A 25,379-nucleotide genomic window follows, 5' to 3' on the forward strand; every position below is an offset into this window, starting at 1 on the left:
CTTTCCCTCACCTGCACAGCTGCTCTGCTTTCACAGAAATCGTGATTTTTTTTGCATCTATTTCTGGTTCAAATTTTGTTGAAAATCACCAACTGTGGCGTAAGCTAAAGAAAGGGACAGTGACCCTTACAGAGTGTGCTGCAGATGGACTTCTCTCAAGAATGGTTACTGGATGCCTTTAACTGTCTCACTATCAAAGCAATGAGAAAGCAAAAGACACAATCTTTGCTACAGAATCCAAAGAAAAGCAAATAACCTGTGGGAAAAAGGTCTATATCTTATGGACAGCTTCTCCACAAGACACAGTCAGTTGACATTGCATTCCCAGCATTCTGTGTGTTCAGCTTTGGATTCCTTTTCCACAGTATACAAAATCATCCTTCTTTTTCTTGCAAGTTACCATGAAGAAGTTCATATTTGAAAGGAACCACTAAAAGAGCAGCTCATCAGAAAGAGGAAGATCAAGTTGTATGCACATATGCAGAAGGGATGGGAGAGAGTCTTTCTCATAGGATGCAAAATTAGCATCAGGAAGATTACTTCATGACTTGGCCCTTGCTTGCACAATGCAGAGTGACTTTCAGATGTATCCTCAGAACAGGTATTATCAGACACGCACTTTTGAATATGGTTTTAAATGTGGTATTTGTTGTTTTCACATCCGTGCTGCACATGTTCTTCCTGCTACTACAACAAAAGCTTAAGGAAAGAGAGGGTAATGCCTCCGTCATTTCATTCACTCTAAATGAATCCCAGAAGTAAGTAACTCAGCAAGTGACAATAGCTAGTGAATTAGGAACTCTATGAGAATTACACAGAGCTACTGCAGGATATGCAGCCACAGATATTTTAAATACTAGTATATACCAATTTTAGTATCTATAGGCATTTTTTAAATAAGGAAGGAAGTTAGGCAAGACTTACACTTCTGGTAGGAAAAACAGAACCGAGAAAAAAGGTGAGGTGACCAGCTGATGGATGATCCTCATCCCTTTCCTTCAAACCTATGAAACGCTATTATCTTGGTGAGATGTACAAGCTGCAACATCATGGACTCCTGGCATGGACCAGCAGGGTCTTGCTATCTGATTTTAAAAGCGCAGTAAGAAAGCTACTGGGGATTCTGATCCTCTTTGTGATGACTAAATGCTCTCGGACTTGAAAGTATGTTAGAGCTAAAGTGCCCATATTTATGATATTACTAGTATACCTTAGTAACAGTAACATTACTTGGAGAGGAAGGACTTGTAACTCAAAAGTTAAAATCCAACAGGCTCAGAGTAGGATAGCCACAACATAGGCAATGCAAACACAGATATTTGTGCATGTTGCTCAGAGGAAGCTCAGGGTCTGGGCCTATCTCTGCTGCAAACACAGCTGGCACTGATCTACTAGCCCACCTTCAGGAAGGGCCTCCCCACCATGAAGCAGTTAGCTGCTTTGGTCTGTGTTCCCCTTTCACATCACTTCAAGCTTACCTGTGGCTGATCGTTTCTTCGGTGTTTTGAGACTCCGGCACCTGCCGCTGGCTGAGCTGCTGTTCTCGCTCATTGAATCTTGTGCAGAAGAGGCGCTCCCTGTCGCCTCGCTGTCCCTCATCATGCTCTCATAGCCGCTGCTGCCACCACTGTGATAGAACAGGGCAGTCCTCCCCATGGCTGGGGGCAGCTCCCCACTCAGGACACTGCTGTTGTCGCTCCCATGACCACTGCTGCAGCGATGAGGTTTCCGGGGAGGGGTGATCTTGCTGTAAGGGGATGGCAACACATGAACTGCCGGCTTCTCCTCTCCATGAAGGCCACCACGCTCATCTGCTTCCACGTTTCCTCGCAGCTGCAAGCCTCTGGAGCTGGTACTGCCTTGGAGGAGCTCTGAAATCCTTCCATTGACAGCCCGAAGGGGCAATTTAGAAGCAAGGCTAGAGCCTCGGTTTCTGCTGAGGGACTGTGTTGACCAGGACATATTCTTTCCACTTGGAGGCAAACTGGAGCTCTGCCCAACAGACTGAGGCAGAGACTTGGTTGAAAAGCTGAGTGTTTTGGTAGCAGAGGCAGACAGGCTTCGAGCCTTGGGACTTGCCAACAGGAGCTTGCTGACTGCAGAGATCTTTGACTGGCCAGCTTTTGGCGAGGCTCCTGCAGACTGGGAGAGAGCTGAGTTGGTCGGTGAGGACATGACACTGCGGCTGACGCTCCTTCCAGTCCGAGGCATGGTGGTGTCTTTGCCAGGGTTCATTTTGGAGTTCACAGAGGACAGGCTTTCTGCTCTTTCCAGTGACAGACACTCGTAGTGACTTCCTGTGGACCTCCCAAGGGAGTTGGTCCTGCTGGCGAGCTGCTCCAGCTTGGCACTGAACAGCTTGCTGCTGCTGTTGTTGCTGCTGTTGTCAATGCCAGGACCCTTTGGTTTGGCAATCAGCTCCTCAGGGAAGCTGGCCAGGAAGGGTGTGGGCTGGCCAGAGGGACTACTGGTGGTGCTGCTGGCAGCACTGTGCTGGGGGCTGGCTCTGTTCTTCTGATCTAGACTTGACTTTCTCACTGGAGGCAGAGGAGGTGTCCCTTTGGGGCGAGTGAGAACACAATGCTTGGGAGAGGCCAATTTTCTGTCTAGGCTGGCCTTAGAAAATTGAGTGTGGGCAGGAGAAACAACTCCATTGCTGTCGGAAGCGGTAGAATGGAGGTGACTGTCAGGCTCCTCTGGCTTGCTTGCCTTTGGGAGACTTCGTGGGAGGCTGCAGCCCTTTAAGACATCACTGGAATGAATGGGACTCTGGGTTGCAGAGCCAGATGCTGCCATCTCACACCCATCCACAATCCTCTTCAGACTGTCACATCCTGGGGAGACAGAGGCATCCCCACTGCTGCTGCTGCTAAACCTGTCTGCTGAGGACTGCTTTGTGCTCTGCTCAGGTTTGGCTGAAGCTATGTTCATGTCAGACCTCGACACATCACTGCTCCCAGAGCTGTCATTTTTTACATCATCTTCTCTCTTCAGCCAAGGATCTTCAAATTTGATATCTTTTTTAGCATTGGGTTCTTTCCCTTCATGGGGGTGAGCAACCTTTGGGTCTGCATTTTCTGCCGATACAGCATCATCAGTGTCTTGTGCTTTGAAGGAGTTAACAGCAATACATGGATAAACAGTAATGTTTGTCTTCATTGGGAAGTAGCCCTCACAGCTGCTGAGGCTTGCAGTGTTTTTAATTGTGACAGTAGTTTTCCCTAGAGCTGATATTTTACAGCCTTTGATGGGTGGCACTTTGCTGAAAGCTTGCTCCCCCATTTCTGACAATATAAGCATGTTGTCGGTTGCTGGCTTTTGTTTGTCACCTACACAAATCATGCTGGTGCTTTGTATGGTGTTTGCAAACTCAGAGACGGGAGGTTCTGCCATTGCTTCTCCATGCCCATAGCATGCCTGGGCAATGAAACTGTGGCATGACTGTTCACCATCACTCCCTGTGCTCATTTCGCTCAACCATGAGCTGATAGATGAGCGTCTGCTGCCATCATCCTGGGACTTGTCATCCAGGCCCAGCTTTGGAAGTGGAAGGAACTGTGTGATGCTGACCTCAGATACAGGAGCTGAACTGGAGTAACATTCAAGGTCTTCGGATATGCTGCTGATAATACTGACTGGCCTAGACCCAGAAGCCAAAGCCTGCACAGAGCAGTCACTGTTAAAACTGATGATACTGGTTGGGCGCCCATTGTCAAGGACCCCACTAATGGTTAGCTCTTCTACGAGGGTGAACACCAGCTCATCCTCCCCATTCAGCTCCAGTGGCTGCTGCACAGTCACCATAGTAGTGCTTAGAATCTCTTTCTTGGATTCAGGAGAATGGTTTTGTTGCTGATCTTCATTGAGAATGGTCTCTTCAAAATCCCCATTGGTGGATGACACTGACTTCTTCATGATCTGAGGGCTCATTCCTGCAGGTGGGGTTCGTATTTCTGGCTGTAACAAAGATTCAGTCGATGTCATCTCAGTGTCCTTAGTCAGGGGAGCTGGTGGAGGTGTGGTGCTGGGGAGAACTCCTTTCTGTGTATAGACCTTGCACCTCTGGGAAGGAGAAGTTGGTGGCTTGTACTCAGATGTCTTGGAGAGGCTTGCAATGCCAAGCCGGGGTGAACCCATTGGCCTTGGTTTCCCTTCCACAAAGCCACAGGTATTGAGACCTTCTCTGCTGCTCTGCAAGCTGGTACTGTGTGCTAACTGGCAAGAGCTAAGCTCTTTACTAGAGCTGCCTGTTACACTCCTGGGAGAAGGAGGAGTTGAAATATTAGTAAGAGCTCCAGAAGGAATGGGGGAGTGATTTCTCTTAGTTTTGCTGGGGGTTGCATTTATATTTTCCTTGGCTTCTCTATCAGGATGCTGACATTCTGGCATTGTATCTTCCTTATCTGACTCTGGTAAGTGACTAAGCTCTGCCAGTTGGCTTGAGACAGAGCACTTAGACATCTGGTCTGAGCTAAATTGAGCAGGCATCTCTTCAAAGGGAAATTTGTTGGTCTCTTCACTGCCATCTATGCAATCCAGCCTCTCTTGTAGCTCTGCAAAGGTGTTGCACTTCAGGCAATCTCTTTCAGATGTGCTGGACCCTGATTCACTACCTTCCTCCAGCCTGCCCTCATTTTTGGTCTTCTGCAGTGCAGGAACTATAGGAACAAAGTCAGGGGGACCTTCATTATCTGTCAGTTCCTTATCAGAAAGGGCAGTACCATTGGGGCCAACATAAATCACTGTGTCACAGGACTGCTCACTGCTGGATGAATAATCAGGATCACTTGATAAATGCAAAATAGGAAAGTCTGGGTCAACAGTGTTTCTAGAATGGAAAGGTCTCAGCTGGGTTGGCCGCCGCATCCTGCCCTCCTCACAAGAGCTCTCTCCTCCAGAGGAACTTGATGTGTACTGCAACACCAAGAGACACAGAGATCATGACATTTCAGAATTGCAAACAGCTCCTTAAACAAAGCATATGCAAACACAAAAAAAGATACATCCAAACTGGGAAATCTCTAAACTAAGGCACAGAGCTCTGAAGCTTCTTATATCCAGTCTTACAGCAAACTTACAGCAGTGTCAATAGAGTACCCAGTGCCCCAACTCTAAATGTCCCACACTCAGTCATGAGGCTTCCAAAAAATAGGTGAGGAGCCCTCACCTAATTAAGGCCAACCAAATAAACTGGTTATTTAGCAAAGGCTTTCCTATTTTTGTGTGTGAACAGGAACAAGAAAACTCATTACAGAAATAAGGCACAGAAAAATAAAGACAGTCCCTTTTGGTCATAATGCCAGTGTGTGAAGTTGTATAATATGTTTAAGGGAGTCCTTGAGTACACACTGCAGTGATGGTGTATGAAATGAATCCCTTCACAGGGGGACACTGCTGTGATGGTGTGTGGAATTAATCCCTTCAGTTGTCTCTCTTCAAAAATTTTTTCAATCCATAGACTGTCAGTTTAAATCAGGCATTCACTGGTTGCATGCAGTTCACGTTGCAAGCTATACAGAAGGAACCAGGACTCCATAAGCATGGAATTAGATATAGCCCACCAACACTTCTTGGAAAATCTATCACTCATATTTGGAGGCAGTCACAATAAACAGGGCATCAGTGCTGGCAATGGACACAATACTTCGCATTCATTTTGCTCCTACTCTCTGTGAGAAGCACAGAGAATCTAACTCTTTATTAAACCCAATTTACTGTTCCTTATTATTTTGTTAATACTAAGAACATAACTGAAGATTTACACTCTCAGCTATCTCAATAAACAAGGCCAGCTTAAAAACCTGTTAAGACAGATATGTTTGTAAGCACTCCTCTATCTGATGCTGAAGCGTTTACATTCCCCTGGTCTCTGCTATGTGCTCTGAGCCACTCGCCTAGGACAGGGCACATACAACCTTTGCACTTTGGAATCGATTGCTGATTTTGCTACATGCCTCGCTGCCCCATCAAGGATCTTTTGGCGTCTTTCCTGCTCCCTCTTCCAGCACTGCAAGAAGGAAGTTATATGTATCTTACCTTAGTTTTCTTTTTCTTCATCCTGAGGACTCTGGATGCAATCTGGATGGTGGACAGCGTCTCAGCGTAGTTCCCCGCAGCAGCTGAAATGTGAGCTATCATTGTGGTGCGGCAGTTCATATTCCCCAGGGACTCTCGAAGCAACATGGTGAGCTTGCTGTCTCTGCAAAATAAAATGAATTAAGGCTACATTAGCCTGCGAGGTTTCACTTCAACCATCATGATGTGACTTGGGTCTTGGCAAAATTTTTTCTCCTCTTTTTAATGGAATTCTAATTAGTTCTGTTCCTCGGGTTTGCACTATCCTGTATCTGCAGCTGAGCACACTGAAAGACTCCGGACTTCAACTTAAACTTCTTTTATGTTTCCAGTTCCCCTTCTACATCTTCATATGGTCTCATTTCTTCAGCGCTGTTATCACTGGCGAATACAGAATAGCAGACCAGTGCTGGAAACTAAGGAATTGCTGCAGCAGATGGTAAAGTGCTGCCCTTTTCCAGTGTACAAGCAGACTCTGAACTAGCTCCAGGAGACAAGAGTGTAGTGGATTAGATTAGAGGACCCAAAGTTTCCCTTGCCTGCTGGGGCACTGTGTAATTCAATAATGCTGCTACTTAAATCACTGAAGTAACTTTGGATGATATTGGTGAAATACAAACCAGTCAAGCCTTAAGACTTCTCACAACTGTTCTTTCTCATATCTTTTCTTTTGCTGAAGCAGGAATCAAATTTTCTGTTCTTGCCATTTACTCTATTGTTCAGATTTCGATAGCTTTTGAAATGCTGATGCCTAACTGTGGGACTGTCTGTGACTAGACTAAGAATTGGAATCATCAAGCGCAACAATTCTAACAGCATAACGATGCATATATAACTTTAATGTGGTATTCATCTAATCCTGTAGTAAAAATGTGTAATATATATTTTTAAGGGAGCTTTAACCATTAAATGCAGAAATCGAATAGCTGACCAGTTTGGAAATGTATTTTCTTGAAGAGAGCCTGTCCTGCACTGAAGGTTGTGGATAATGGTTACACATGGCTCAAAGCAAAGACAGCAGCCTGATATTTACTTATACTTGATAAACTGCATGCAGCAATTGCTTCCTGACAGCAATACTATCAATGGCTTGGGATTAGATTTTTGGGGGTCGCTGTTCAATCTCTGCTAATACTTATGGTTCATGTGTGCCCTTAGTCATGCATTTAACATTCCCAGCTCATGGGAATTCTGCATAAAGCTGCAACCTGTAGGAGATTAGCCTATGTCCACTGGATAGAACTGCCAGACAAACATCAGAATTCTTGAATCTCTCTTTTTAATTGGGTAAAGTACAGCATTTAGGATGCATATTTTGTTGCATCTAGCATTAAGGTGGGGCATATAGCTCTAGGATAGCCACACTGCACTGCTGGCTCATAAAATGTGCTACTCCTGAGCTTAATAGTATTTGTGATTTCAGCTAAGCTAGCAATACTAGATGGAAAATATTTTCTGTTTCATGATTTCCGCTTCCTTCTGCTCCAGACACACTGAAGACAATCTGGCAGCTTTGAGAAGCAAGCAAGCATCCATAAAGACTACAGTGAGACGGCCTCACTCATTTCTCTTGTGACCTAAGGCTGCTTTGAATCCACAGATCCCAAGTTAATAGGCTGCTGTACCTCAGGTTAGTGGCCCTCCTTTCCATCAAGGAATAATTAAGATGTCAAATTTTGTACATCAGTTACTGCCACTCCAATGCAGAGTTACACGGAAATTATAAACATCTGTACAGAAATCAATAACAAGCCTTTCATTTGCTAGTGCTTCTATCACAGCCAAACAGGAGACGATGGGGGAAAGGGCAAAAGAATGCATTCTGAACATGTAGATCTCCTGAGAATACATAACCCATGCAGCCAGCATCAGCATGCTGCAGTGCGGCTCTCCTAGAGCTATATGCATTATGAATATGAAATAATCTGTCCCATCTGCCTTGCATTGAAATACATGCATGTGAGAAGAATGATGATACAGAGCAAATTCTTATTCTGTAATTCAAATGCTGTGACACATATTAGAAAGAAACTAAAGGGCAGAATTTTTTTTTTAAGAATTAAAGCCCGAAAATTAGCAGCATAAAGTCCAGCCAATACTGATTTCTAATTTCAGAGTTTGCTCCAATACTGCCTGTATCTGGACTATCAGTGTAGACAAAATAACTCACCTTCTGTCAGAACTGTACATTGTGGAATAAAACAAAGAAGAAGAAATTCAATGATCACATATTTTTGTCAATTCTAGACACTGTCTTAAAACATTCACCTGCTCATAGTCCACTGATGTCTCAATATAGGCCCTGCCAACTCCTAAGGAAAGACTAAAAATCAAAGGGAACATAATTAACACAGATATGTGACTTACTAACTATTAATTTTTAACTCACACTATCCTCTACAAATAAAATTATTGATATTTTGGATATCTCACTGGAACTAGCTTGTCATACAGTGTGAGATGTGAAGTAATGCTTTGCTCTTTTGTGTGCTGAGATGGCATTTCTGCGTGAAAAAGAAAATTAATTCATTGGGTGACTCGTGAGCTGGTATTTGCAAAAACAATATTGCCTGTGAAGCCACAAGCTTTACAAAGGAAAGGTCTGGACTAAAAGAGGTTCGAGAGGGAAGAACATTTTTTTATCTTCTGCCCATGCAAAAACAAACTTAGACATAGGAAATGTAGAACAGCTGCTGTTTCTGGGTGCACGTTTCTCATGCATCAATTTCTTTGTAGCAAATAGAAGATCTTCAGGGATGCATTGGAAATAGAAATGATCCATTTGTGTTCTGCTCTAAAAGAAATGGGCTGACATGCCAGAGTAGCACACTGACCCCATTTTATATATCTTTCACAGAAACAAAATCACAGAGTCACAGAATCGTAGGGGTTGGAAGGGACCTCCAGAGATCATCGAGTCCAATCCCCCTGCCAAAGCAGGTTCCCTACACCAGGTTGCATGGGCAGGCATCTTTCTTCTTTTAAAAGAATCCTATCCACTAATGTTTTTATAGTTTAGGAAATTTGTCGTAACTCCTCGTGAACTTAGGAATACAAAACACAGAGAACAGCACATGAATGTGAGGACAGAAAAATACTCAGATGCCAAAGCCTTTATATCAGCAAACTCATTCTGCAGCCTTTTCAGTACTTAAAGGTTATTTGATTTTCTAACTGCAGCATTTGGTCAAACAAAATGCATTACCCTTAACTGTAAACCTTTCCTTGCCATGGTCCTTACATCACCATGGCTACAGTAAAACACTGCTAATTATTCCCTATAATTCCACACAGATAAAACTCCCAAATAAACTACGCAAAGCTTTATCTTTGGAAAAATCCAGAAGCAGGTACCCTGGGAAAAGAAAGCTACACTCACACATCTCCAAGAAGAGTGTCAGTAGTTATGGTGTAGAGGAAGGAGAAAGGAAGGAAGAACTGTGAAGATGCCAGACAGAAAGATTCACTTCATCCAATGAAGTAGCAACTGTCTTTGCAGAAAGGACAGGAGGGGAAGTTGTCTCTTCTCCAGGCTACTCTCTTATCTTCACCCTCTGACCTTACAGAAGACCCCACAAGACCCATACTGCTATCTTCTATGTCTCTTAATAACTACTATTAAGGATCCCTAAAAGATATTAAATCTAAAAAGAGATATGTGTTGCAGTGAGAAAAGTGTTTGCTATTTCTTCTGAGACTGCCGAGCAAACTGGGATCAGCATAAATTATCTTTTTACTGGTTCAGCAAGAAGGAAAAAACCATACATCTTAATGCTTCTCATATATATATATGTATTTTCCTTTTTCACAATTGATTAATTATACTCAGATTGAAACAAAATAGAATCAGATATTAGAAGAATGAAGTACTTAAGATCATGATAACTTTGGACAATGCCTAAATCCCCCTTGTATGGGAAATTGGTAATCACAGCCTGAACCTCTGATTAATCAGCTGAGGCAAGTGTCTGGTCAGCTGTGGGAACACAGGTGAGAGTAATTTAGCTGTGCTTCTGGAAGGGGTGGAGCTTGACTCCATCTCCTCTAGACCTCATTTAAGGGCTGACCACCACTAAGGCAGCATCTCTTGGAGACTGCTCCTTGGTGGAGATTGCCTCAGTGGTTCCCAGCAGGCTGAAGGCTTCCATATGGGTGAGTTTTTCCTGTAAATAACCTTTTGGATATTTATTGCTATCTTTTTATTATTGTCACTGTACAGTCCAGCATCATTATTAGCCCCCCACCTCCAGTACTGATCTTCTCTTCCTTCAACTCTTGTTCCCTTTAATGTCCTCTACTGGTGCTGTGTAAACATCAGGGCCCCTATCTCCACTCACATTCCTTCTGCTTCTCACTGATACCCATTGAAGGTACCCTATAACCACCACATATTTTGGCATGCTCACTACACTGTACTCCATAAGTGAAGTGCAGGTCTGGATGAGGGGGCACAGCTTGGACAGAGCCTTCTGACATCCTTCTGCTTTATGAGAAACCATGCTGGTAACGTGTTCCAAATGCATTACACAGAGAAGAGGCAGATGATAACTGCATTTGTTTAGGGCTTCAAAATAGAATTTGTGAATGGAAATGAAGCAGGAAGAAAATTATGCTCAGCAAGTTTGAAGGAATTTGCATTGCCCAGCATCTCATTCTTTGCGTGGGAGAGACAAGTACAGGGCTTTTCCACAGATAGAGGGAATGCTGGAAAGGAAGATCCAGCTCAAGTCTTGGAACTTTGATTTTGCTGCGGAGTTATTTAACCAATCCTATTATATGCATCACTCGTTTCTTTTTTTTTTCTTTTAGCCACCTACCTTAAAGAAAATATTTTCCTGGTCTTCCCCTTCATCTCACCGCACTAGCTGAAGGATTTTGGCTATTTAATGATGAAAGCAGAGCCATCAAGAATAGAAATAACACTCTCGAGAGGTAGAATGCAATATTATAAGTAAGCATAAGGACATGCAAGGGTGTGTGCTTGGGCTCTCTATTAATTATACACCTTGGTGTCTTCCTAGGCACTTGGCCAAAAGAAAAATGCTGTCAACTCTCTCAAGGTGTTATTGTTACAGGATAAGACAATGTATGCCCTCAGGTGTCTTGTAGTCTAATTATTTATAGAGTTATGTCAAAGGAAAAATCTCTGGAAGTATGGCAGTTAGATTTAATCATAATGTCTTAACTCTGCTCTCTTGTGCTAATGCACTGCTTTGTTCAAAGTAATAAATGCTTGCATAATGAGAGAATCACATAAATACTCTGTTTGGTTTTGGCTCTTATTGCAAAGAAATAATGTCTGCAGAGGACAACATACAGCTTAAAAGGTACAAAACCAAAACAGTATGTTACTAATGGCTGAATTCAGGAAGAACCGGTATAGTTTGCTTAGCTACATCTTTCCTTTCTGTTAATAATTTTGATAGTAGGAATGAGGAAATAAGAGCAGTGTGTGCAGACACAAGTGGAGTGAGGCCAAGGGGACTGATAAAGCTCTCGGTGGAAATTTCATGTTGCTGAACAATCCTTGTGCATGTGACAGAAGCACAAAATAGCATCTTTTCTTTCTTTTCACCAAAGACAGAAAACTAATAAAAATATAGTCCAAACAGCTCCAGCTATTCTATCTTAAAATGACTGTCCCTCTGACCTTCTCATTTCTGCCTTGTGCCAGCAGTAGAACTGAACCAGCACTGGCTTCAATAAAATAATTAATCCAGTGTGAGAAAGAAGTTCCCTACAGTCTTAAGCACAGCTACATGAATGTCTGTGGTTTGGTATGGAAGAATGTCTCACTTTGGGAATATTGAACAAAGACATTACCCCTTATTTACAGGTCAACATGCTTCTCAGATGAGAGCTTAGAGGTGTGAATGTCTTTGACACCACAAGAGCATGTCTAAGAGGTGGGCGGAAGGGAAGGCCTGCAAGACAGCTCTGCAGGGACTACTAGCAGTGTCAGAGAGAATAAAGAACTTAAAATGGACTCCAACTCCAAGCACAGAGCAAAATTTCATTCACAAGGAACCATTAAAAACACACAAACAAAGCACAAAGATAAAAAGGATCCTACTGCTCTGTCTCATTACAGTGCCAGCTCCTCATAAATTCTCAGCTGAAAAACAGAAGCACAATTAATCTAGGGAGCTAATTAGGCTCTGCAACTGTATGCTGAAGTTAAAGCCAGATTCCCCCCAAACCAGCAATGCCAGCAGTTAGGAAAACCTGAACAATAAACAGGCTGTTATTTACAGGAGAAAAAGAGATTCACACAGTTAAAACCAGTATTGATACAGATTTAAATAATTTAAAGATTTTACATGTAGCAAGGCTCTGCTCTACCCAGCATGGAGGCTCATTCACAAAGGGAAAGAAAAAGCCCTCCTCCTTCTATGCCCTTTCTTGTTTGGCTCCCCTATCTGAAAGCATTGCAGGTATAAGTTTGGCTTGATTTATCTCATTGAAGCCATATGTTTGCTTTCAATGGGAAAACAACAGTCATAGCCACTGCTGAATAGCCTCTGCGGGAGCTGAGTAGCCTGCTTGCCTCTCCTGGGCTGCTCATCCTGGGAACAGACAGCACAGAGAGTGGCTGGCCAACACCTGGTGCTACAGGTCAGTGGCAGGGGAATAGGAATCCCTTCTTTCACAACAAGAAAGTAAAGTGAGGACTTATCTCCATCCTCTGAGGACAGGATCCAGAAGCCACAGCCCCTGTGGTAGCTAACGGGGGAGGTGGCCTGAGCACAGCAAGGAGGCATCCAGCAAGTGCGCTGGGATCTGTTCCCACCACTCAGAATCTGTTGTCAGAGCTGCTTCCTCCCAGCACCCACAGCCCTGCAGGGTCGAGCAGTGGTTTGCAGCATGGGCTTTTGCCAAAGGCTGCCATTTTCAGGCATGGCCAATTAATTCAAGCCTCTCGTCTCTGTATTCCAGAGGCTAAACAAGGGGGGTGTTTTTTGGAAAGCCTCAGCTCCTGCAGCTCAGCTGCTGCCAGTGCCATCAGCAGAGGTGACATATGCTGAAGAGTTACCAGCAGTGACAGCCCCTGCAGAGAAGGCAGGGCAGCAGACATTTCAGCTCTGGTCTCAGTGCAAGCAACAAGCACGTGCCCATCCAACCAGCACGACCCTGTGTTATGCATGCCCCAGACAACTAGGCAAGCATTTTGGCCACCCCCACTGTCAACACAGCATGACAATTTGAAAAGGGTCAGAAAGGCTGCTTGCTGCTGCACACTGTGGTACCTGTTAACCTGAGGAGCTAGCTACAGCATTGTGCCCTTTGCTTTCAAGGAGCATTATGATTTCATATGTACTAAGAATGGAACACCAGGGTTATTTCCTCGCACAAAAACAAACTTCTAATGCTTGTACTTGATCCATGAATATTCATGATATTTTGGGAGGATTTCATAATTACTTCATTCTGGTTAGGCTCATTCGATCTGCAGCACTGACAGCAGTAGTTTACACTCCTTCATCAAGATGCCAAAAATTTGGCAGTGTAACCTTCCCAGTTTCCTGTTCTGGAGAGCAGCTTTGGTTATCCTAATTGCAATACCAAATGGAGCTGTACCTGAAAACAAACCGACTGTTCTTCAGTTTTAGAAACCACTCCACTTGGAGCTACTGCTAGCATAAACAGATGCCATCTCCAGGAGACTGGAAAGCCACCTAGCAAAATATCTCTCATTTTGATTAGGAAGATTTTATATGCCAGCCCCCTGCAGCCTTCAACATCAGCATTATTGTAGAGGCATCACACTCCTGCACAGAATAGAAAGAAAACAAACAGCAGGTTTCACCTGCCACTAATATTCTGAAAATGACAGGGTAAGTAACAAGGTGACTAAGTCTAGACTTGGTTGTCTACTTTACACATTCTTTTTCTGGCCTGGAAGCCTGTGACTTCCATATTTGTACTGCCAACAGCCAGTCGGGGAGGGGTGAGCTTCTTAGGAACTGGAGAGGGACCAAAAACTCATTTAAGAAAAAAATGAATAGCCATCAGACTTCTGCCCACAAACGGGCTGAGCTACTCTCACAATGGGCTGATATAGAGATGTGATGAAACAGACTAAGTAACAACCAGTGAGGATGTTATAATGAACTTCAACTGAAGATCAGAGGTTAACAAAAAATCTCTACCCTTGTCCGGTTTTGGTGATGTCTGAAAACAAGCTCCAATTCTGAGATTTTATAAGCTGAAAGCCATGGCAGTGTGGTCTGAACCCAGCTGTCACTGAAGTCAACAAAAAGGCTCCCATAATCTTCAACAGGATTTAAAATGGGCTTCTACAGACTTAGTGACAGGATGCGTGAGATGATGAATAGAATAATCTCTTCTTGAAGTCAAATACATGGGAATGAAGTTAAACCATGGAACCACAGGCAGTTTTATGATGTGTTTAATAAGTTTTGGCTGGATGGGGCAAGATCTAGCAGCTGCTACAGGGCAATGGGAATTTTCTCATCTATAAACATAGGCACAAGAAAAGTACATGTTTGGTTCTTAGACCCCTCCTAATACTCCATCATACTTCATTCAGAGGGGACTCCAACTAAAACCTGAGGGACCCCAGTCTCCATGCAAATACTTCCTATTTTAAATAAAAGTGGAAGAATCAATTTGTAATGATTTTAAATGTATATAGATTTATCATGTAAACCATTTGGAGATCATCTGTACCAAACACATTTATCTTCATCTATTTAAAATATTAATGAGGTACATGCATTTTTCATATCTCATAGAGTTTTTTCTTCCTCTTTAAAATGGATTCTTTATTTTAGTGGGATTTATTTTGCTCACTATAATACCATTAATTAGACAGGCTCTTCCATAGACTCTCATATCTCTAACCCTAGCTTGCAGTTTTACCCGAGGTAACCAGAGCATGCTTTGGTGTTCAATAGGCATCTATTACACTCAGAAAATCAACTGTGAATTCAAGTATTTCCATGCTAATAGCTACCTCTCCACAAGATTGGCAGTCAGAGCAGGCTTGTGAGTGCCTGACAGCAAACTTCAACTACTAGTGTTTATATGTATTTAGCTTTAAATGGTAAAAAAAAGAAAAAAAAGATATCTATTGAAGAGTTCGCTGTTCAAAATCCCAGAAGCGTTAAAATAAAATTTCAAAACCAAGCTGAGCCAGTCTTTCATAAAAAGCTCCTTTTAACCTTCAACTCTTTTCAGAAAGCCTCAAACTGGACTCATTTACAATGTGCCTGGAAGGTCCCTCTTCTGTTTACAGAGCTGCTGCTGAAGCTCAGTAATTCCTGCAGCTGAAAACAGTTGATGTTGCAAGAATATTTTGGCAAAGCTGTAGCCTTACACTCTCTTCTTGGCATCTGCAATTGAATTTAGTCAGACAGGATAGTAGGGGACATTTGGCCCAAATCAGTATGGCCTTCCTTTTATTCTAAGTGTTGTGCCATTGTGGTTTACAACACATCTCTACAGCCTCCCTCCTGAATCCTCTCCGCATGCCTGCTGTTCTCTCCTAAGAATGGGTAAATGCATTCCTCAGAATCCCGTCAATCACTGGTCAGTGCGTCCGGAGACATAAGAAGGCAAGAGGAATTATAATTGTTCTGTTAAAAGAGAGCATATGGACAACAACCACCAAGAAAAAGGGAAGAGGAATGCATTGCTTGTTTCTGTGAGCATGGATTCCTGTGAGTCTGTCATTAAAAAGGGGGTGATGGTTGGGGTGAGAGGACACTGAATTATCACTTTCTGCCCCAACCCAGTAGAGAGAACCATATAATCCTCCTTAAATGTTTACAAGATCCATCCTTAAAAACATTAGGAATTTCTAGCAGTGCCCACCCAGACTACCATTTGAGAGCAGCACACTGGAAGCCATCTATTCCCCTGTTAACCCATGCTCCAAAGTAGTCCTTTGTTTTCCAATGCTCTCCCTCTCCAGGGATGGGAATGTTCCTGCTGTAATTACAGGCGTTGCTGCCCACATTCTCTCTATTCCCTCACTCAATTTGAGGATGCAAGACAAATTCATTTAATCTTCTCTCATAAAAAGAGTTATCTTTGCTTCCTTTTTTAGTCTTTCTTGTACTAGTTTCAGTCTGAATTCATCATTTAATTATTAAATATTTTTCTAATGTCATTCCTAATGCCTTTGCAGACTTCATTGCAGCCTTCTCACTGTTACATCACCTGTGAACATCTGTCATTCTTAACCAATACACTTCAGCTGGCACAAACATCCCACTCCTCTATGTAGCTGATGAGCTCCCAGATTTCAGTAGAAATTGTTAGTAGTCTGTCAAGGCAAGCCCTCGCTCAGGCCATTTTCCCTCTTCTATTCTCCAGCCCTCAAGTCTCAGAGCTGCTCCCATCCAATGCTCTTCTTTTGTACAGAGGATGGCTTTAGCTTTGTGCAGCCATCCAGGGTGATTAGCATGCTTCTGTTTTATGTGTCAAGGCTGCTGATAATGACACTAAATAAAATCTCTCCCAAATCTGATCCTTGTGGATCTTCCCTGGTGGCCTTTCCTCTACACTGATAGCTCCCACTTCAATGCAAGCTACCGCTGTCCCATCAGTCTTCGCTATCAGATACATTTTACAGCTCCCCGTCTTCTTCAGCTTAACAAATAATTTCTCATGGGATACCAATTCAGTTATTTACTCAGATCTAGACAGATGACATTTACCACTGCTCTTTCAGCCAGAAAATCAAACATTAGGTATCATTATGTTTAAAAAAGAACAAGTGAGAGTCATATCCAGGAGTGCTGAATGCAAATGTATAAATGGCTATTGTATATTTCTACATCTTGGGAACAGTCTTTTCAAGGCTCCCCCTCCAAGAAGACAATATCTGGTGTCTGTATTTACTCCACAGCGAGTTTCAACTCATTCAGGCCTGAGGGACTTCTTCCTCCAACATGTAAATGCTAATATTGAATTTGTGTGGTAGCAGGACTTTCTGAAAGTTTCTAATGCTAACTTCTGTAGCTATTGCAATAGCAAAAATCATTCATTTAATTCAGACAATCTAGCAGTGAACTCATTTTAGCGCCTCTCTTCTCCCTATCCACCTATACACACTGATGAGCAAATCATTTAGAGAGGGGTTTGTCCACAGACTGTATGGATTTTACTCGGCAGGAAAATACATTCATCTAATTGCATTTCAAACAGCGAGGCTCTGAATAAATGAACAAATCATACTGTGAATAGAGGAATTAATGAAGAATGGTTTCTTCTGGGTTTGTGACTTATGTTTCTCCATTTTCTATACTTCTGTTGTCCCCTCTTCTCTATACTCCCTGTGGCCTCTACTTGCTGCATCCCAGCCTGACTCATCTCCTCAAATTTCAACTCCTTATGTGATCTTGCACACATTGTAGAACATAAGTGCTGCCTCACACCTTCATGGCCCAGCCCAAGTGGGCACCTGCTTCTGCCGTATTCCTTGCCCTGTCCCAGGAGCCCTGCATAGGATTCAAAGATCTGAAGGTCTATCCCCATGTTAAATTTGATTGGAAATGGTCAATTAAACAGCCAATTAAAAAATCTATTGGGATGACTGGAAAAGAGATGGCGTGCTGATGCTGTGCTTCAGTCACTTAGAAAGTGGCTAAAAATCTCAGCAGCATGTATTTCAGAGCCAGCCCCACATTTGGAGCTCCTCAGACTCCACAGTTTTAAGACAGCATTGTGCAGAGAAGTCATTCCCAGCACCAGCTACTGAGGACAGACAGGACATTTCCCATATTAGCATTATGAGAGTGATTAGAGCCACCTAATTATTGCTGTGCAGAGACAAAAATCTCAGCTTGCAGATGTCAAGTTAGTTGAGCTTTTGAGTCCATCATGTCCTGTGGCTTAAATTATTCCTGTTTTATAATTTTTCAGATCTATATTATGATTTTATGTCCAATTAATTCCGTGGGAGGATAGCAGTTCTCAAATGAACATGGAGTAAATACAGTCAATAACAAATGGGCTGTTATGAGAGTTCAAGTCATTATTGCCTTGTTAATATTTTCCAGTAGCCCATATATAGGGCTTGTGTGCATGTGATTTATGACACATTAAACACATAGTAAATGGCTTCTGTTTTTTGCAAAGATGACATTGTATCACTTTCCAAGAAAACTAAATTATGATACAAAAGGGACCAAAGATGTTTTGATGACCCATGAATACTCCCTCAGAGCAACAGATTTGCATATAGTTTAGCTAAGAGGTGTATTTAACCTAAGTATTTATAATTAACTCTTAACTTGTCATACATAAAGAAAAGCCTTACTTTAATTTCAATGTTTTTGTTGCAATGTAATTCCAAGGAACACCAATTAGCTATCAAATGCTGACAACTTGCACTTATCACTGATTAGGGCTAGATATGAACTATAAACCTAGCACATTACTATAGCGCAACAGCTCATTACCAGCATAGCTTTCCAAGCTAATCTTTTCTACTAATTTTTATTTAGGGACCTTCTGGCTAGCTCATCTGAAAATTATATGCTAATGATCTGAGAAGAATTGAGAGCTTTAAACTGTAACAGAGGAGAAAAAATAATTCTGTTTGATCTCTTATGTTATGATAGATGCCATTTAATCTATTAGCACAGCAGTATATACCATCCCATTTCAGACCTAGCAAACATAAAAGGAAACATAAAAGAACGAGAGCTTTACACATCTCTAGACTTTCTCCACCATGTAAAAGATCATCACATATGACAACAGAGAATGTTTAGGAGCGCAATCATTGAGGCAGCAGTCAAAACACTATTTCCATTAGGTGTCCTTGTATGGTAAATTTTGAGTCACGGCCTGAACCTCAGGTATTGCAAAATTCCATGAAATGTGATATGGGCAGCATATCATCTAAAATACCAGCATAGGACATAAACTCAGTCCCTTTTTACTGTAATAATAATAAATAATTGTAAATAACAAACAATAATTGAAATAAAATAAAATTTAAAATAATGCTATTAGTTAGGTTCTGGCAGAACAGAAATCTACTTCCAAATTGTGAAATTTTAGAAGGGAACTGATCTGAAGCTTCAGTTATTGATATAAATAACATACAGAGAAGAACACAGAATTCATTAGATTACGGAATTATATTTTAATATGAAAAACTTTGATTTTTATATTTCTGGGAGATGCGTTAAGGCAAAAGAAAATTACACTGGTAATACTTATGAAGCACACAGTTATTCATTTTATATCTGTATGGTTGGGAACATAAAACTATGATGAAGGTTTTTATGTTCTGAACATAGAGCAGGCTTCAATACAGAAAATAATATAAAATATAATAAAAATAAAAATTATAATATAACTGTTGTGTGCTTAGAAGAGATATATAATTGCCCGTCAGAATGATTCTCACATATCCACACTGTTACTGTTAGATTGATTACCTTACTGTAATATCAAACAGCTTGAAACATTCTTCATTCTTAGCACTGAAGTAAACATGAAAAAGATGTACTGTTTTGTTGTTCTCTTCAGTTACCTGTTGTTCTCTGGTCTTTCATATTCTTAGGAAGATGAAAAAATCCATTTCAGTTTTTTACAGTATGCTTAACAAGTGTTTGATACCAACCAAGAGGCCAAGGAAGTTCTGCCATGGTGCTGCAGAAGCATCATGTCCCTAACTGGACATATTGTGACCCTACTGGGAACACAAGTGACAGCCGTGATAGCTTATAGAGGAGGGAGATCAAAAGCATCATGTTCAGAGTCACAGCAACAACAGTCTTTCCACAGACAGCACCCTCACTGCTATGGGGTTTGCTGTGCTGAGAGGAATGTTAGAGGACCTGGCATAGCACCTACAAACAGCCACAGAGGACTGGTTGTGTAACCTACTTGAAGTTTATGTCTGGTGCACACAGAAATAATCTCAGGTGGAAGAACTCATAAAGGACTGCAACCAAATTAAGACCATCAAATGCCACTACACAACATTTAAACATCTAAAGTAGCAACAGTCAGCCAACAAGAAAAAACAAAAGCTAGTTAAACTGGTAACTGATCATTTTATATTCTGTATGATAAACAATCCTAAGGGCTACCAAAGAACATCCTCATTTTGTATGTAAAACACACTCCACAGTAAACAACCTCTACTCTTGGCTGAAAAAACATGGCAGGGTTTCACACATCTCACTGGAGCAAAAAACACCATAGCCTGCCAAACTGGCTCTCTTTCACAGACATGCATTTTCAGAGTCAAATCCTGTTCAGCTTTGGTACTCCACAGACCTTCTTTCACCTGAGTGAAAAATACACACTTCAGGAATATATTGTTCGTGCATGCATATATATATGTGTGTGTATAATAACATGCAGAACTATGGCACAGTTGCCCTCGATTCCCTATGGCACAAGAACAACCATCTTCCACTGCTCCAGAAATATCCATACATGAGAGTGAGCAGGACTCAGGAGATGCATGTTGGTGTGGTCTGAGTGAGTGCAAAAAGCTCCCAGCACAGTGTCTTTCTGCAGAAGCACAGTTATTTCTGTAACATCATACCTTAGAAAACACATTTTTTCCTATGCTGTATACACCAGCTAGGTAACAGACCTGGATGCTGCATCTAATTCCTCTTGTGCAGGTGTATAACTTCAAAGCACATCACAAAGAGCTCATGAAAATCCTTGTTTGCAACAGAGAGAAAATGTGGTCTAGGAACAGAAAAGATTCTTCTACTGTGTTTATAGCTGGAGGCAGAAATGAAAACTGTGTTCTGTCCTCAAAAGACTATACCAGGGAGCTTCATGTCCCAGGTAGAGAGATGATGAGGTGCTTTTAGTAGCTTCAGCTGTAAGTGGTTGCCCTTGTTTGCTCTCCAGGTGTTTCTGAATTGAATGGTGCAGGAGCCTACTGCAGCCTGAGCTGCCCTCAGCACAAGGATGTGGGAGCTGTGAGAGATCCCTGTCCTCTGGTACTGCTGCTTTAGGCAGGCGGGACACCTGGGAGTGCTGCAAGCTGTCAGAGATGTGTGTGGTGCAGGCAGTGAGACAGTCTCAATCAGTGAGAGCATCTGCTATTGCAGAAAGTCGAATACATCATGCTTCCTCTCCTGAGCCCCAGAATCCCTTTGTATTTACCACAGCTCCCAGTCTGTCCCTTTGTTTTGACTACAGAGACTGAAGTCTGTATCTCTATAGGTCTCAGGTTGTAACAGCATCCAGAACAGCCACTGACATGGTCCTACTTGTCCAGCTCTCTGATCTGCAGAGCCAGAAACTGAAGGGAGGCAGGAAGGCTGATATTTTTTGCCAGTACTGGAGTACATTTTATCATTGATTTTCAAAATGAGAAAAGCTCTTTTTCTGCCCAAGAGAACAAACTAAGGAATAGGGAGAGAAAACATTCAGTATCTCAAGTCTCCCCAGAAATAATCCATGATTATAAATATAGCAGGTAGAAGTTTTGCTGACAGTGTACAAAATTGGATGAGACAAAATACATCTCAACTAGTCAAACCTGCTGTCTGAAATTCATTCTAGCAAATCTCATCACATATTGCTGGAAAACATGTTGCTTGATAGCCCGTACAAAACAAACAAACAATTAAAAATTAAAATAACAAGTTTGATTCTGCAGCAGGAGAGGGAACTCATTTTAATGTTTCAGAAGTTAGTTCTAACCAGGCTGCTTAACTCTGAAAAGTCAATGCATATTTTACAAAACTCACTTCACATCTGTTCACTGTGTACAGGCCCAGAGGCAACCACCATCCAGAAAACTTTGATCATCCAGCAAAAGCTGGTTGGCATCTGAAGGGCAGTGAGGGGATTGTCTTCAATGCTTTCCTCTAAATTTGTTACAAAAATAAGAACCTTGTTATAAGTTTGTATGGAAGAAAAAATCTTGCGGGTGCAACGCTGCTCCAGTGCTGCTGAAGCAATCTGACAAACCGGCTGATGTATTCAGCATTTGCTACCCTGTTATTCTCCTCAAAGCTTCTAAGGCCTGCCACTCCACTGAGGGGGTTCATTTAAGCTTCACAACAGAGAAGAGTCAGAGAAAAGAAACAGTCTGAAGAAACATCATTCAACTATTTGTCTGGAGAATGCAAGAGACATTATTGTTTATTTTGTAAGTTAAGGTTGCAAATACCATTTGTAAGTATTTATGACTTTGAAGAGGAAAATCACAGAGTCCTGCTTGTGCCACTTCAGTGGCAAAAAACCCAATTTATGTGGTAAGTTCCTGTATAACCTGTTGGAGCTCCAAATTCATGATCGCAGCCTCATTTGCAACATGTTATCAGATGACTACATTTCTAGTCTTTGCATTCACTGATTCACACTGTGGGACTCATTCCTTGCAATCCCAATCAATCTTATTACTAGGCAAAACTTATCTACACGCTAACTCTCTCAAAAAGTAAGCCATTAGTCATCAAATACTGAACATGAACTACAGTATACAATAACCCCTAGCAAGGATTTGAGGATAATCTCATCTAATTAGATATAAGCATGTTTTCTAATCTCCAGGTTTTAAGTCAAAGCCCAGTAGAAAGACTTCCATTGACTTACACTGTTGTGGATCAAGTGCTGTGAGAACTTGACTAAGAGTGTCAAAGAGAAAGAGACCTTAATAAAAGTATAACTAAATGAATGAGGAAGAAAAACAGTTAATTGAGTTAAATCATCTAGTACAGAAATGATCTAGGTATCTCATGTCACTGGGGCACAAGTCTTGAGAAAGAAATTGCTGAAAATTTCTAAATGACAGGCACATGTAACAGCCAACTGCTACATTTCAGACATCCTTGAAATATTTACAGGGCAATTGTCACCTCCTCTCTCAGAAATCTTTTCCTTGCAGGTTCTTAAGCTTTATTTCTGTTACAGTTTCTTCCAGGTAAGCAGCTCTCATCCCAGGCTTTTCATAATCTTTCTTGTTTCTCCTTTAAATTCTCTCTGGCCTCTTTGTAGAGGTGAGATGCCCAAATCTGAACAACACATTGTAGGGGCTTTCACTATACACAGAAAAGATACTATCTTTGGCTGTCTGCGGAAGATGTCTATGCTTTCTTGCCAGAAGTCACACCAGTTTTGTGTAGGGAAAGGATCAGTAGGGAAATGAAAGTTAATTTCACAGATCATATTCGTACGTAACTGTTCATGGAAGCGGATATAACCAAAACAAAAAAAATGTGAACTAGGACTAATTAAAATAACTACTACATGCTTTTTGATGATTTGCTACACTGCAAAAGATCTAGTTATTCCAAGAATATGGCTATTTTAAAATTGTTCAATTACACATGAAATGAATTAGCACCACATTGCCATGGAAGAAAATGTATTAGTGTTCAATTGAGCCTGTACCAGTCATGGATCAGGTAGGAATAAACTGCTGGGTACCTTAGTGAAACAATATCAAGGTTCAAAATGGCATTTTAATGAATTAAGTATAGATTCATTTGTATGTGAAATCATCACAACTGCCTATTTGGGTTCTAATCAAGTTATATTTCAGCAATAACTGCATGCTACTGGATTGCTTGTTCATTACCAGTCAGGGCTGTGCTGGCCCTGGACCAACACGGTGTCCTTCACTGATACGGCTATCTGCTGCTGATAGGAATGGCTAATTAAACACAATTAGTAAATGCCATTAAGTTTTGCTATAAACCATAAGCACTTCCCTTCCCATTTCATTTTGCAGTCCATCATTATTTGCTTATTACAGTATCTTTAAAGAAGTAATTCACTGAGTGGCAGAAAGAGAATTACAAGAGCTAACTCACAAGGCCTGATTCTTCCCACATGAACACTGTGCAGAATGGAGCCTTGTCAACTGAGGTCTGCTGTGAAAGCTACACACTCACTTGCATCCTACACACACACACACATACAGACACTTCAATAATTATCACATTGCCAGTCTGACAGAACTGAGTTGAAAATACAAAGCTGGGGAATGGCATGTTGTGACTTTGTGCTCCACTGAAGCTTTCCTCGAGAATTTTGTCTACTCTCTCTCATTAACCTGTTGATGAACTACAGTACTGTAACACATGCAGATGAAGCTCAAATCTACACTATCAGTACAAACTGTCCTACAATAAAGTACATTGCTGATGAACACTGCAATACCAATTGCTAGAGCATGCAAAATCCTTTACCCTCCTGCTCCAGAGCTGTAGATTAAATTAATAAAATGTGAAAAGTTCTCCTACATTCACAGACTGCACATCTCTGATTCCATCTATTTTATACAGGGCCCTGGAATAAAGGAGAAAATTGACAGATATTCAGCCTAGTAAAACTGTCAACTACAGAAAACCCCCAAAGGTGAAAATAATTGCCAGATGCTCCAAATCCTCATTATATCTGTGCTGACAGTGCTTCGGTGCACATCTATTACTAGCAACTGCATTGCTCTTGCAAGTTGCCAGGGTACTCAGGCTAGTGTCAAAGAGCATGCACCTAAGGCCAGGTCCTCAGCTGGTGCAACATGGCAATGCTCCAGTGGCTTCAGTGCCTGTTAGCCAAGGCTCTGGCCCATATGATCTGGCTGCCAACATCACAGAAAACTTCTTTTGTTTCTGAGCAGCTCACGGTTTTGATAGCTAATTAGGAACTATTTCACATTAAACAAAATCTCAATTGACAGCTCTCCTACAACTGGATCACTCAAGGGTACTTCTTAGGCTTATTCCTCTTTTTGAATGGGCTCATTTCATTTTCTCCTTTGCTTCCGAGTTCTTCTCTGAGAATTGGTGCCTTCTCTATGCCTTATCTCCCAATGTCTCTTGGAGTTCTTCCATCCATTTTGGACTACTTCCCAGTCCTGGGGTTCTGTTTCAGTTGTCACTCATGTCCTCATTTTCCCTTTTCATTCCTCCATTTATCTGCTTTCATATTTTTTGAATTAAAGCAGCAAAAATGTTCTTCACCTACTTCTGATATATCAACTACTACATTAACACAGAAAGATTACAGATTCCAAAGATCGCACTTTTTTTTTTCTGAGGCTTTCTGTGACCTTTGTACCATGATCTTATTGGGAAAAGCAAAAGCAAGCAATAAAAAATTGTAATGCCGCAGTAGAAAGCTTAAGTAACTGAAATCACTCAAATAAAAACATAAGTAATTTATGGTCTAGACTCTTGTGAAGTAACCAATAAATAGATTTTCCATTGAGCATATAGTTCAATTTTGTCATTAACTTCTTGCAGCCAGTAAGCAGACTCAGTAGTATGAATCCCATAAAAGTACGACCTAGTAGAAGCTTGTAACTGAGGTTAAAACCTCTAGTATGAATACTA

The 25,379-nt window shown here is 41.6% G+C and overlaps 1 protein-coding gene across 2 annotated transcripts in view; it reads right to left on the bottom strand.

Moving 5' to 3' along the window:
- The window catches only part of KIF26B (kinesin family member 26B), a 253,790-nt gene that overhangs the window by 19,795 nt on the left and 208,616 nt on the right, over positions 1-25,379 (bottom strand). For both annotated transcript variants that reach the window (XM_015857747.2, XM_015857748.2), the window contains 2 exons: positions 6,037-6,199; positions 1,479-4,914 (listed from right to left, as the gene is read on the bottom strand). In XM_015857747.2, the coding sequence (XP_015713233.1) occupies positions 1,479-4,914; positions 6,037-6,199 (3,599 nt within the window). The remainder of the gene's footprint in view (positions 1-1,478; positions 4,915-6,036; positions 6,200-25,379) is intronic.

This window comes from Coturnix japonica, chromosome 3 (assembly GCF_001577835.2).
Source record: "Coturnix japonica isolate 7356 chromosome 3, Coturnix japonica 2.1, whole genome shotgun sequence".
Taxonomy (NCBI): Eukaryota; Metazoa; Chordata; class Aves; order Galliformes; family Phasianidae; genus Coturnix; species Coturnix japonica.